This window comes from Halichoerus grypus, chromosome 6, assembly GCF_964656455.1.
Source record: "Halichoerus grypus chromosome 6, mHalGry1.hap1.1, whole genome shotgun sequence".
NCBI classification, from domain to species: domain Eukaryota; kingdom Metazoa; phylum Chordata; class Mammalia; order Carnivora; family Phocidae; genus Halichoerus; species Halichoerus grypus.
In genome coordinates, this window is record NC_135717.1 from 140980096 (window position 1) to 140995119 (window position 15024).

Below are 15024 nucleotides of genomic sequence, written 5' to 3' on the forward strand. Positions count from 1 at the left end.
ACGAGATAAGGGTAAAGGAAAACACCTTGGTGCCAAATATGAATTTGAAACAATGACCAACTCAGTAGCAATGAGCACTTCTAACACCCATTACAAGGAACAGGGCTCACTGGAGAAATGGCAATTCCAGACCCAGGGCAGGGGGAAAAAAAAAAAAGAGTCTGGAACATCTTGTAATACTAGATAGCAAGGAAGGTTTAAAGATCACTTCATTTGTTCATATCCCAAGGTCTTAGAAGCCAACATGAAGAGACTCTTGATAACCAAAGACGTATAATTTACTAATCAATAAAGACAGTAACAGCAATATATTAAGCACATTAAGTATATTTAAATGCAAGAGCTCCTGAAGTTGCTTGTCCCTCAAAAAACCTATTAGTCCTCTTTGAAGGTAACTAGTGAACCAACTCATTATTTTAAAAAATCAGTATACAGAGGAAAAGAAAAAAGACTATATCCTCTCTTTTCTATAAAACTTGTATTAGGAGTGACTAAAGAAATATGAGGAAGTTTCTTTTACAAAAATATTCCAGTTAATAAATGAAAAAGAATGATAAAATTAAAATGCTGCCACTGTATAGCTCCTATGTTTTCATTTATTTCTTCAGTCAGAGGACTTGGTTTTCAATGCTTTGTGCATAATAATTTAGTTTTTTAAAAAGATTTTATTTATTTATTTTAGAAAAAGACAGAGCACACGAGCAGGGGGAGGGGCAGTCAGAGAGGGAGAGAAAAATCTCAAGAGGACTCCAGGCTGAGCAAGGAGCCTGACATGGGGCTCGACCTCATGACCCTGAGATCATGACCTGGGCCGAAATAAAGATTTGGATGCTTCACCAACTGAGCCACCCAAGCACCCCTGTACATAATAATTTCAATATATAATTTATACTTTATGGTTAGAGAGCTAAGTTTAAATGAACTTATATATTGGAGCACTAAATCAAATACAGTTTTTTGGGCTCTGTAACTGCCTTTTCTAATATGTCCAAAGCCATACTATTCAATTTTACTTTTAAACCACAACCCAATGATGACACTATAATTTTTAGGGAAGAATACCTTGATACGACAGTAAGAATTTTATACTGCCTATATTAGTGTACTAGTGCTACCATAACAAAACAGCATTAAAAAAAATACCACAGACTAAGTGACTTAAGCAATAGAAGTTTATTTTCTCATAGTTTTAGAGGCTTGAAGTCTAAGATCAAGGTGTTGGCAGGTTTAAAGGGTTTCTTCCAAGGGTTCTCTTTTTGGTCACAGATGGCTACCTTTTTCACAGCATAGCTTCCAGGGGTCTTTTCTGTGTGCACGAATTAGGTGTCTCTTTTTGCATCCAAATTTCCTTTTTTTTTTTTTTAATTTTAATTTTATTTTTTAAAAAATTTTATGTTAATCACCATATATTACATCATTAGTTTTTGATGTAGTGTTCCATGATCCATTGTTTGCGTGTAACATCCAGTGCTCCATTCAGTATGTGCCCTCTTTAATACCCATCACCAGGCTAACCCATCCCCCACCCCCCTCCCCTCTAGAACCCTCAGTTTGTTCTCAGAGTCCATAGTCTCTCATGGTTCGTCTCCCCCTCCGATTTCCCCACCTTCTTTTTTCCCTTCCTACTATCTTCTTTTTTTTAACATATATGATGTATTATTTGTTTCAGAGGTACAGGTCTGTGATTCAACAGTCTTACATAATTCATAGCACTCACCATAGCACATACCCTCCCCAATGTCTATCACCCAGCCACCCCATCCCTCCCACCCCCCCACCACTCCAGCAACCCTCAGTTTGTTTCCTGAGATTAAGAATTCCTCATATCAGTGAGATCATATGATACACGTCCAAATTTCCTTTTCTTATAAGGAAACCAGTAAGAGTGAATTAGGGCCTACCCTAAGGGCCTGATTTTAACTTAATTATCTCTTTAAGGGCTGCATCTATATAATCACGATCCAAGGTTCTGGGGGGTTAGAGCTTCAACATACGAATTACGTACAGACACAATTCCGCACACCGAAGGAAGAGAATGATTGTTAGTGCATACATTTCAATACCTGACCCATCAGTATTTAGTAAAACAATGCATATGCTGAATTAACATCATATTCCCCACAAACCTCCTTTACTGTTCCTCTAATCCACTCTGGAGAAGGGGCATTATTAAACAATCTCTATTTTTAGTTTTTCCTAAGACTTCTACCTTATTCAAAGCAGGGAGGTTGAGAATAATTATTTTGGTGAAAAGGTAAATTAATTGAGCCAGAATATGAAGAGCCATCATCCATCTATTCACTTGGCTTCTGCTAGGCTACAAACCAGATGTGAAATTGTTAATGTCTAGAAACTAAACTGTAATCTCACGTTCTCTGTTCTACTATGTCCAACAGAGGTAAAAATTTATTTATTTTTTTGGTAAGATTTTATTTTTAAGGTAATCTCCTTGGAGCTCAAACTCACAACCCTGAGCTCAAAAGTTGCTTGTTCCACTGACTGGGCCAGCCAGGTGCCCTTAGGGATGAAAAATTTAGAAGTCACTGTATCCAAATCATCCCCAAAACTTCAGAGTAAACTATGTGTTCTTCATTGTTTGTTTCATCTTTCATTTCAATAGGGATGAATTAGAACTATTCTGTGCATAATGGAGTTCCTATCAAAGCATGTAAACATCTGATATGTTGTAGAGATGATGATGATGATGAAGAATTAGCCAGGAATATCAGAAATATTTCTGGAAGAAGTGACCCTTATGTAATTGCATTTGAGAGTTTGGCAGGAGCTGGTCAAGTGAAGAAATAAGGCAAATGAACCAATATACGCAAAAACTCATTAATATGAACCAGCAGTAAAAATTTGGAGAATTAAAAGTAGTCCAGTATTGAGAGAATGAAAAATACGGAAAGTGGTAAGAGAAATAAGAGGTAGGAAGAAGCCAGATCATTCCTACTGTATAAATAATATTAATCATTGAGGCAAAGTAGCTTGGCCAAGGGCAAAAAATTAGTGAATGGCAGAACCAGGATTTATAACAAATTTAACTCCAAATACTTCACTTAGCAGAGTGACCCAATTTTCCTAGGTTGTTCCTGGTTTATAAATATTATTTCTACATCATTATTAACACCCTTTTTTACCCTATAAACACTCTGACTTGGGGGATATCTTCATGCTGTCTCTTAAGCCACCATGCTATACTTTTCTAGACCAAAGAAAACTAGGGTTTCATTAATTTCTCTCATTAGTGAGATTAGCTGGTGAAAGAGCTAATGCTGATAAAAATAATCATATATTTGGAATGGTTTTGGACTATCATCACCTTAACAAATAACCCAGTCAATATATATCAGAGTTAAATTGTCTTTTATAAACATTCCCATTACTTAAAAAAAAGCAGAAAGAGCAAAAAAGAAAAAGTCATCATTCTTCCAATTTTAATTTTGTTCAAAGACACTATGAATTTAAATACTTAGGTTATACCACAGACAGAAATTCAAACTGCCTAAAGAAAGGTAGTTAGATCAGCAAAACTCTACTCAACCTTGGCCAAACCAGGTCATTTTTGTTTGTGTAAATCCTATGAAGCACTTTGTTCCATAGCCTACCCTCTAAAAAAAAAATGAAAAATTGTAGTTATTCTACTGAAAATATTAACACCTGCATCAGACGGCTTACCCTTCCTCATATCTATTTACTGACATGTAAAACAATGAATATGCCAAGTACTTGCTTTTCCCAAGGTAGACATGGGCAAGTGACCAAGCCCAGGCCAACGGAAATCCCTGAAGGGGAAATGTGATGCACTCAGAGGACTCTCTGGGAAAAGTTCCCCTCTCTGACATGCATAGGATATGGAGAAGATACTTTCCATTCCCCACTTCACTTTTTATTTTGCTCTCGGACGTGCATATGTAAAAACACAACTGAGGAGTTGCAGCAATCATCCTGTGACCAGGAGGGGACAAGGCTAAGAATAAAGTTCATATTTGGGAAAGGCAGAAGAAAAAAACTGAGAGATCCCAGGCCCTTGGAGCAGGTTTAATAAACTTGAATGCTCTTCCTCTAAACTAAGATTATATACTGTAAAACAAGGACCCTTACTTTTTAGGTCATTTTAAATTTGATACTGGTACTTGCAGCTAAAATCATCCCAACATACACAATGGGTTATCAATCAAGTGGAAGAAATTACTCAGTATAATTATTACTCTCTTTTCAAACTCAGAAGCATAAATTAAAAAAAGGAAACACAGGGATTAAACATTTGAAGAAAAAGGTTGACTTTTCATTTCCCAAGAGAAGTTAAACAAGATAATGGTCAAAAGTTAGTATATATTGAGTAATATATAGTAAATCTATGTGCCAGGTACTTTGACGGATCACTCAGTTAACTCTCATAACAAACCTAAGAAATACTACTCCCCTTCTACAGAGGAGAAAACAGAAGCATATACAAGTTAAGCTACTTGCCCAAGGTCTTACCCCTTTGAGAGTGGCTGAGGAAGCATTCAAAATTCACATCGTTTGACTCCAAAACCTGAGTACAAAATATTTAAGGGCAGCTAAAAATAAATGCACATTAGCTATTTTTTCTATGAAGAAGAGATTCAAGTCCTCTGTTGAGCATGAAAAGAACAGAAAGGAGTAAGGAAGTTGAGAACCACGATTGTAATTATGAACAACCACTACTATTTTGCAATGACAAAAGACTACCTCATTTTATACATAAAGAAATCAAGGCCCGGGGTGCTTGGGTGGCTCACTTGGTTAAGTGTCCAACTCTTGATTTTGGCCCAGGTCATGATTTAGGGTCCTGGCATCAAGCCCTGCGTTGGGCTCCGTGCTCAGTGGGGAATGTGCTTGAGGATTCTTTCTCTCCCTCTCCTGCTGCCCCCACCCTGCTCTCACACTCATGAGTGCACTCTCTCTCAAATAAATAAATAAATCTTAAAAAAAAAAAAGAAAAGAAAAGAAAAAGAAATCAAGGCCTAGAAAGGAAAAGATGAAATGTAATTAGTGTTACAGGTAGTAATAAAACTCAAGTGACTCAGACATTCTATTCCTACGCCAGAGTACTTTTCATTTTACCAAACACTGCCTCCCCTTTAAAATGATGTACTGGGGCATCTAGGTGCCTCAGTAGGTTAAGCATCTGCCTTTGGCTCAGGTCATGATCTCAGAGTCCTGGGATCGAGCCTCAAGCTGAACTCCCTGCTCAGTGGGGAGTCTGCTTCTCCCTCTCCCTCTGCCCAACTCCTGCTCATGCACACAATCTCAATCTCTTCTCTCAAATAAAATCTTTAAAAAAATATGATGTATCATAGTTCCAATACACACGGGGGAAAAATGAAATACACAAAGAAATAACAATATTTAAGGCTTACTAAGAGAGATTCACAGAGTAGAACTCCCATATTCAATATTTACCATTGATAAGCTCTGATGTGAGCAGACAGACAATAAAACCTGTTTATGGTATTTGATACATAGTAACAAAAAAGTGAAATAATTTAGTGAAAAAATTATTTTGTCAGGAAACTATATTTCCTTGTTAAATGTTTCAAGAATCAGATTTTCCTGGAAACTACCATTAAAGGTCATCGAATTTTCTAAAAAACATATTTTTAGAAAACAATCTTAATAACTAAGTATAAATATTTTGACTAATTACAGAACTATGTATCATATTCTCCCTATAGCAAAGTAACCTGAGTTACTGTTAGTTTCCCCTAACAACTCACAATTACATAAGGATAGACTAGACTGCTAAGTATTAACCTTGAATCATTTGACAATGCTCTACATGAGATAGGAATGGAGAAGTGTACAATTACTCATATTAATACAAAGTACCAAAAGCCAAAGAGGGTGGGGAGACAGAAGATGACCTCCCAAAGAGAGACTTGATATATGGATTCCCAAGAACTGCTTATTCTTTTTCCTGGGAAGAATACTTTTCATGAATTAGGGTAATATAAGAGCTCACTAATTTATCTGTAACAACAATTTCTATAAAATCTCAGGTATCTAAAATAGTGTTTGGATATTTGGACAAAAGTAAACACAGAACTGCCTTACTCTGCAATGTCGAGATATCCACAGGAAGCAGCTGCATGTAGTGGTATCCAGCCTTCATTATCAGGTTGATTAATATTTGCTCCATTTTCAACCAGAAACTTCACCATGTCAACATTGTCATCAATGCAAGCCTAAAAACAAAACAGAAAGCACAATTAGAAAAAATCTGAATCAACGCTAATAAACTTAGCAGCTTTTATAACATAAATATTCTCTTTTAGTCTGCTACTCTCGTCTACGGCCATACCACCCTGAACGCGCCCGATCTCGTCTAGTCTGCTGCTCTCTCGACTGTACTGCCGTCAAACAGACTAATGGTACCAACTAAACTGTAAGAGTCCTTGCTCAGATGCACATACAACAGTACTGTATGTGACTAGACTATGCCAATCTGTGATAAAAATAAATACGTTATTATAATAACAATCAAGACATTACATAAGTACCAATAATATCCTCTACAGCAGTGGTTCCCAAAATGTGGTCTGTTGAGGGGGGAGAGATCCTTTCAAGGAATTTACAAGGCAAAACTATTCTCAAAATAATACTAAGATGGTATTTCCCCTTTTCACTGTGTTGACAGGTACACTTGAGGGTGCAGAAAGCACCAGTGGCAAAACTTGCTTGTGCCTTAGTACAAATCAAGGCAATGGTCAAAAAAATTCTAAGTCACTATATTTGCCACTATGCAGTCATAGTTTTCTTTAAAAGCTATTTTTATTTATGAATGTCCTTGACAAAGTAGTAAAACCTATAAGTCTTATTAAATTTTGACCCTTGAATACACATCTTTTTAATATTCTGTGGAACAAGACAGGAAGTATGGATAAAACACTTCTTCCAAGTATAATGACTGCTCTAAGGAAAAGCACTTGTGCAACTAAGATGCAAGATGAACTAGCCACTTTTCCCATGGAATACAACTTTTACTTAAATGAGAAACTATACTTAGTCTAACTTGGGTTTTTGGCATGTATTTTCTTAAAAATGAACAGTTTGTCATTTCAAAAGAAAAACAGTATTTGTTGTCAATGATGAATTCCAGTCTTAAGAGCAAATGAATGAATTATTTTAATTTTAAAATGCTATTTATTTATGTAACATGGGTACAGTATTGCTGCTTTAAAATGAATTGATAAATACTTAAATCCTGTTTTAACCTCTATATTATCATGTATTAATATATACACACCACAGAAATAAAAGTTCTTTGGGGTCTTTCAATGATTTTTTAGAGTATAAAGCAGTCTTGAGACAAAAAAGTTTGAGAACTGCAGCCTATAGTAACTAAGAAGGGACTTTTGTTTACTTTGTGCAGGTAGTATGACTGGTACTTTATCTATTTTACTGATTTATATACACTATCCTCACATAAACCCTCATGAGAATAGGAATTTTGCTGTATCTGCAGCATCTTACACAGTTCTTGGCATGTGGTAGGGGCTTAATAAACGGATGAACGAAAGAGAAAGCTAAGATTCAAAGAGATTAAGTAGCTTGAATAAGTCGACAGGTGGGCGATGATAGCTGGCACTCTAACAGATGTTTAGATTCCAAAATAATAAGCCCTCTTCCACACTTAACACTGTTTTCCACAGATAGTCCTAGTTTATCAACATATTTCTCACCTATTTGTAGTCTCTGCAACAGGATATCATAAGTTCTAGGCACTTACAAAGTGTTGTATGAATGAAACCATTTTTTCTTTACCTATCACAGAAGCAAAAGAAAACACTTTTGGTAGCATTTTCTTAGGGAAAAAAATGAGTGTCAAAAAAACCACTATGGACAAAGTACAAAGGGGAAAAATACTGACAGGGAATCATAGCTTTTAATTCTAGGCTCTAGTTTTGGCTCTGCCACAAATTTTGTAGTGATGGACAAGTAATTTAATCTTTTGAGGCTTAATGTCCTTATTTTTCAAGTGGAGGAAAGAAGCTGGTGGGTTATGTATCTCTAAAATTCTCTAATATGTTTAAGATTCTTATGTATCTGTGATTCTTCTCCTTGGAACAAGTTATAAGCAACCTGATGGCAAGGTCCCATAGTGTCAGAACAGTACCTTACACATGGCAGATGGTAAATGAATATATAAGTAACATTCATACGGACTTTAAGTATATATTGCTTGGGAAAAGACCCATTTTCAAGAAGCAGTGGTTAAAGAAAGGGCTGGAGAGATTTGAGAACCATTAAGCTATCTAATAACAAAAAAAGAAGAAATGTCAAAATACTATTACATTAGAAAGCAGTCTATAAAATGTTATTTAAGATTGCTAATGACTCACAGTGGCATCAATTAATATTAGATCTATTTATAGGCTTAATCATTAATTTTCCTTGAGAAAAGATATTGATTTAATACTTTTTTTTTAAAGATTGATTTAATTCTATTACCCTTTTCACTCAATCTGCTTTAATTCATACAGGCTCCATTAACAGTATTCTGACTTTTATCATTGATATAAAAATATAAAACTCTATTTGATAAATCCATCTAATATGAATCTGATTATCATTTTTAAAAAAATGAAAGATAATGTCAAGCAAACAAGAAATGATTCTTTATAAAGGGATATGGGAAATGCTCACAATAAATTTTTAAAAAAGGATGTAAGAGGGGCGCCTGGGTGGCTCAGTTGGTTAAGCGACTGCCTTTGGCTCAGGTCATGATCCTGGAGTCCCTGGATCGAGTCCCGCATCGGGCTTCCTGCTCGGCAGGGAGTCTGCTTCGTCCTCTGACCCTATCCCCTCTCAGGTGTTCTCTCTCTCATTCTCTCTCTCTCAAATAAATAAATAAAATCTTGAAAAAAAAAAAAAAAAAAAAAAAAAGGATGTAAGAACTGTTTACCTAATATGATTTCATTTTTACTAAAAAAATATGTATATAAGGGGCACCTGGGTGGCTTCTAAAAAAATATATACACAAGGGACGCCTGGGTGGCTCAGCTGTTAAGTGTCTGCCTTTGGCTCAGGTCAGGATCCTGGGGTCCTGGGACTGAGCCCCACATCAGGCTCCCTACTCAGCAGGAAGCCTGCTTCTCCCTCTCCCACTCCTCCTGCTTGCGTTCCCTCTCTTGCTGTCTGTCTCTCTGTCAAATAAACAAATAAAATCTTTAAAAAAAATTTTTTTTAAATGTACACAAAAAAACCAGAATATATACTGAAGGTTAATAGGCATTATCATTGGTTGCGAGACCAAGAAAAAATTTTATTTTCTTCTTTAAATTTTCCTTTATTTCCAAAATGTTTACCATGAATAGGCAGTTTATATAAGAAAATTTAAGACTTGATTCTCTTTTTTTTTAAAGACATTATTTTTAAGTAGTCTCTACACCCAACGTGGGGCTCAACCTCACAACCCAAAGATCAAGAGTCGCACGCTCCACCAACTGGGCCAGCCTGGTGCCCCAAGACTTGATTCTTAAAAAGAGAAATAGTAAACCTATTTTAACATGGAGAAACAACCAAACTGTTGGTGAAAGTGTAAAATTCATACAACCCCCTCAGAAAACCATTTGAAAGTGTAATAGTATAATAGAATATTATACTATAAAGTATAATAGAATAAAGTGTAGTAGTAAATAAATAAATAGCATGGAGCGTATGTGTGTGAGAAGATTCTATTCATGTAATGGGATCTTATACATTAATGAGAAAAGAACAGCAAACAAAAAGAACAAACCAGGGCGCCTGGGTGGCTCAGTTGGTTAAGCGACTGCCTTCGGCTCAGGTCATGATCCTGGAGTCCCTGGATCGAGTCCCGCATCGGGCTCCCTGCTCGGCAGGGAGTCTGCTTCTCCCTCTGACCCTCCCCCCTCTCATGTACTCGCTCTCTCTCATTCTCTCTCTCTCAAATAAATAAAAATCTTTTTTTAAAAAAAAAAAGAACAAACCATTGCTACCTTCAACAACACAGATGATCTTCACAGACATAGATGAGTGAAAAAAGGCAGGCAGAAAGGATATATACTACAGGTTTCTAAGCAAAACTAATCTCTGGCGCTGAAGTTCAGAATCATAGTTAAATTTGTGGGGAAATGAAGGGAGGGGCATGAGGGAGTTTTCTAGAAGACTGGAAATGTTTCCTATTTTTCTGATTTTTACTTAGACATATTCATATATAAAAATTCATTAATTGCACAATCCAAAGCTGTGTATTATACAGCTTTACTGTAAATTATACCTCAAATTAAAAAGAAAAAAGTAATAGGCTACCATTTATTGAAAGTCTACTCTATGTATTACCTCCAGTATAAGACACTTTACTTATCTTTCTCCAAATTGTACATGCTAAAATAGATCTTCCTTTAATTTCTATCCCCCGGTCCCTGATGCTCCAAAATCAAATAAAATCCCTCTCTTAACTGAGAAGGATTCTAAGAATCTACCCCCCTCCAAGAATTCTCAAATACTCTTTTTTAGGCTAAATATCTCAAATTTCCTTTAGCTACTCTTCACATTATATATACTAAAAACTGTATCAGCCAAGGCCCTAGGAATACAGGGAAGGGGAAGGATCACACTGTAATATAGCAGGCTTGTCCATAAATAAATAACAATGATCTTATAAGAGCATAACAGCAGTGGCTAGAAAACTACTAAAATATCATTGGGACATGAAGATAACTTCTTGTGACTAAGATGGTCCATATAGGTCTCATTAAGAAATATACATCTGAGGAGCGCCTGGCTGGCTCAGTCAGTAGAGCACGTGATTCTTGACCTTGGGGTCATGAGTTCTAGCCCCATGCTGTGGGTAGAGTTTACTTAAAAAAAAAAAAAAAGTATACGTTTGAGCAAGGTTTTACAGATTACATAAGAGTTATTCAACTAGCAATCTGACTGGAAATAACTTCACTGGGCAAATGCACTGTGATTTACAAAATGCATGGAATAAAGTAAGTAAATCATCCAGTGGTATATAGTAAGTCATAAAACAGGATAAGGCTATGTGCTAAAACGTCTCAGTATATTCCAGGTAAAAGATCTGAATATAATGCAAAGATGACTGGATTTGATACGCCTGGTGGTTTTCAATCCACTTTCTACTCCCACACATCCAAGGAATTGACTACAATACTCCCATCAGTAATACTGGCTCAATTCAGCAGTAGAGAGAAGTAGGAGAAAACATTTTATAATTTTAAGAAGATAATGTTTGAAAAGAGCTCTTCAGAGGTTTTAAGCAGAGGGGTGACATGATCAGATCAGTATTTCAGAAAGATTACTGGAAGCAATACGAAAAGAGAAGAGCCTGAACTGAGCCTTAGCAGTTATTCAGACTGATCTATATTGAAAAACTTAAGAGAAAATATGCAAGGCTTAAAGACTGGATACATAAGGTGAGGGACAGGAAGAAGCCATTCATGAAAATAAACACTACAGGTTCAAGAAGCAGGTTGGGGAAAGAAAGATGATTTCATAGCTTTGGATATGCTGAATCTTCAGGTGTCTGTATACCTATCTAACCATGCATATCCAGTGGCCAACTGGATATGCAGATCTAGAGCTTTGAAAATAAATGTGAAATGAAAACATGAATCTGGGAATTATCTGCATTAACGTAATAATACAGTGGGGCTTGAAATCCCTTGGGGAGAGGATGTAGAGAAGTGATTCTGAAAATATTAACAGAAGTGTTAAGATTAAATTATGATCTGTATATTCTATTTGGAAAACAAAGACATTTGTGGTATTTTATTCAGTCAAAGAGAAAGTTCTCAAGAAGCTTACCATCCAGTACAGAAGATAAATACACATACAGATGACTGTATTAAAAGGAATATGATATAGTTATAGGGCTGTGCACTACTTACTGTGGGAGCTCAGAAAAGGAGAACTAAGGAGGAATGGTGGATGAGAGTCTGGCAATATTTCCTGGAGGAGGCTCTACACTAGAGCTTAACAGATGAACAACTGACAAACATTTCCTGGTGTATGAAGATGCAAAGTCACATATAGTGAGGATAAAGGTATGCAGGATCTAGAATAGAGTTTATTTGCCATCTTATGAGTAAATCTTTGACACTGAAAAGATTTTCAAGATGAATGGTTAATTTTTAAAGTTTAGAAAGGCAACCCCCTCTGGCTCTTCGAAAAAATTAACCTATGGGTATAGCTAATTCCCAATAAATGAAATGTTGCTGATTCTGATTTAAAATATTTGTTTTTAAATCAGTATAATTTAAAAAACACCAATAAAAATACCTAAAGCAGTTAATGCTAAACCTGCTTGTTCCTTTGTTTATAGCTGTAGTAAGTTTCTGAAATGTTTTAATATAAATTAAATGCTAAAAACGTTGTCACAAAATTATCTATTACATATGAATCTCAAGTTTGTGGTGCAAGTTGTTCAAAGTATTCTCCTGAACATTTATAAAGCATACATAAGAAACTGGCAAGGCATGCCCATAAAAATATTGTTGCTAAGAGAAAGCTAAAACATGCAGCACATTAAGAGACACAAAACTTGCTAACCTGTACCTCTGAAACAAATAATACATTATATGTTAAAAAAAAAAAAAAGAAGATAGCAGGAAGGGAAAAATGAAGGGGGGGGAAATTGGAGGAGGAGACGAACCATGAGAGACTATGGACTCTGAGAAACAAACTGAGGGTTCTAGAGGGGAGGGGGGTGGGAGGATGGGTTAGCCTGGTGATGGGCATTAAAGAGGGCACATACTGAATGGAGCACTGGGTGTTATAAACTAATGATGTAATGTATGGTGATTAACATAATAAAAAAATTACTTTGAAAAAAAATATTTGACTAAATATGGTCAGTTAATTAAGCCATATATGGAAAGGAACAATGACTCAAACTATGTTAGATAAGATTTTGGAGGTGGGTATATCTTAAGTGTTTCATGAATACATATCCAGACCAACTGCCAATAATAAATGGCTGTGTGAAGACACATTTGTCATTTAATTCCTGGTACAGGCAGCTTTGTCAACTTGAGCTGTAAATTAATTCAACAAACTAGTTCAGGTAAATAAAACAAATGTTTTTATTGAAAAGGAGACCTAGTTATTTTTCTCAGCAAGTTAGCTCAAGGACAAGCTTTGTTTCCCACACTTCTAAAGAAAAAAGCTGCAATCTAACAACAAAGAGTTGAATAAAGGGACTATACAACATTGGCTGAAAGTAGAAAAAATCAGTGGCCTAATGACAACTTTTGGGTGGGGCATGTATAGTTTGAAAAATCATTAAATTTCATTCCTAGAGAAATAAAAACAAATGTGTTAAGCGACTACATAATTCAACTGAGTAAAATCACACTACAAAATTAGTAGCATTTGAAATAAATTCTAACACTGTAATATTCCTTTTCATGAAACTGGTTTTGTTTAAAGTACATAGGCTAGAGCCACACTGTAAGGGATTAATCCAGTTCTGCCACTTACTGGCCAGGTGTTGTTGGATAAATTACTTAACATCCTGTGTGCCACAGTTTCCTCTGGAAAATGAGGGCAATAATAGTACCCACCTCAAAAGTTTACTATGAGAAGTACATGAATTAATATAGAAAGCACTTAGAGTAGTACCTGCCAAATATTAAGTGCTTTTATGTTTGTATTAATACATAATCACCATGCTAAATCACCTCCATTTAAAACTTTCTTTTTTTATATTCTTAAGTAAAACTTACTTTCTTGTCCCTCTATAAATTATAAAACAAGGTTATATGCTGGAGACTTTTAGTACCATTTTTGGTAAAAGTCCCACCCACAATTATTGGGTGGGAGGAGGATTAAATTTTAAAAGATGCACTAAGGAAATCTTTAGGATTTCAAACTTCCTTCAAACTTTTATATATAAAAGTTTTATATAAGCTCATGCATACAAATTATATATGACTCAGAAAAGAAAAGCAAGAGAAAAAGATTTAGTTGTATAAATGTCATTAGAGAACTTAAGTTTAAATGAAATCATAACCAATTAGTTGAAATGTTTACAATCTGTGCCTAATCATTAGTAACACAATTAACAGACAAATCAATTTGAATATGGAAGTTATCTAAATCAATTTTCACTTCCTGGAAACAATTCTTTAGGACTCTTACTAATGAAAACTTGGTTCTGCTCAACTTCTGATAACAGAAATCTGTAGATATATTAGAAAGTAGTCCATACTCTAAGCACTCAGATTGACACACATGTCAGTGAGTATGCTTAAAGAGGAATTGAACTAAAGATATCCAAGCAAGTATTTGTCTATTTTAAAGAAAACTGAATTTGGACTATCAAAGGAGGTTTATACAAGAAAAACAATGAAGAACTCTAAGCAGTACTCTCATACTGAATAATAAAAAAATAAATACCTTGGTCTTGCATTAAGATGGGCAAATAATGAGCATGTATAATCTTAGGAGTCATCTAGTATATTAGTTATGAAAACAAGTAACCACAAGTTCAGTACTGCATTAACTTTATTTTTTTTTAAAGATTTTTTACCTCTGAAACAAATAATACATTATATGTTTTTTTTTTTTTTTTATTTAACAGAGAGAGAGAGAACACAACAGGGTGAGCTGTAGGCAGAAGGAGAGGGAGAAGCAGGCTCCCCATCAAGCAAGGAGTCCAATGTGGGGCTCAATCCCAGGACCCTGGGATCATGACCTGAGCCGAAGGCAGACACTCAACTGAATGAGCCACCCATGCTCCCCCAGTACTGCATTAACTTTAAAATATTTTTGGCTTTCTACTCTTATCATATAAGCAGGTAGGAACTCTAGATGTAAAAAAAAAAAAACTTGTCTTCATAATAAATCATATATTCAAATGACAAAACGATTGGGACAATAAATTTAAAACAGATTATACGCAATGCTGGAACATGGGAAATTCTTCATTTGGATTAAGAAAAGTTCAGGCTTATGTACATATGGTATCCTAGAGAGAATAAAGGAGACACATATCTGACAAAGAGAAGATCC

At 35.4% G+C, this 15024-nt stretch overlaps 1 protein-coding gene across 2 annotated transcripts in view; it reads right to left on the reverse strand.

The window, feature by feature from the left end:
* PPP1R12A (protein phosphatase 1 regulatory subunit 12A) overlaps nt 1-15024 on the reverse strand; it is a 143346-nt gene that overhangs the window by 90888 nt on the left and 37434 nt on the right. For both annotated transcript variants that reach the window (XM_078076350.1, XM_078076351.1), the window contains one exon: nt 6082-6212. In XM_078076350.1, coding sequence (XP_077932476.1) covers nt 6082-6212 — 131 coding nt within the window. The remainder of the gene's footprint in view (nt 1-6081; nt 6213-15024) is intronic.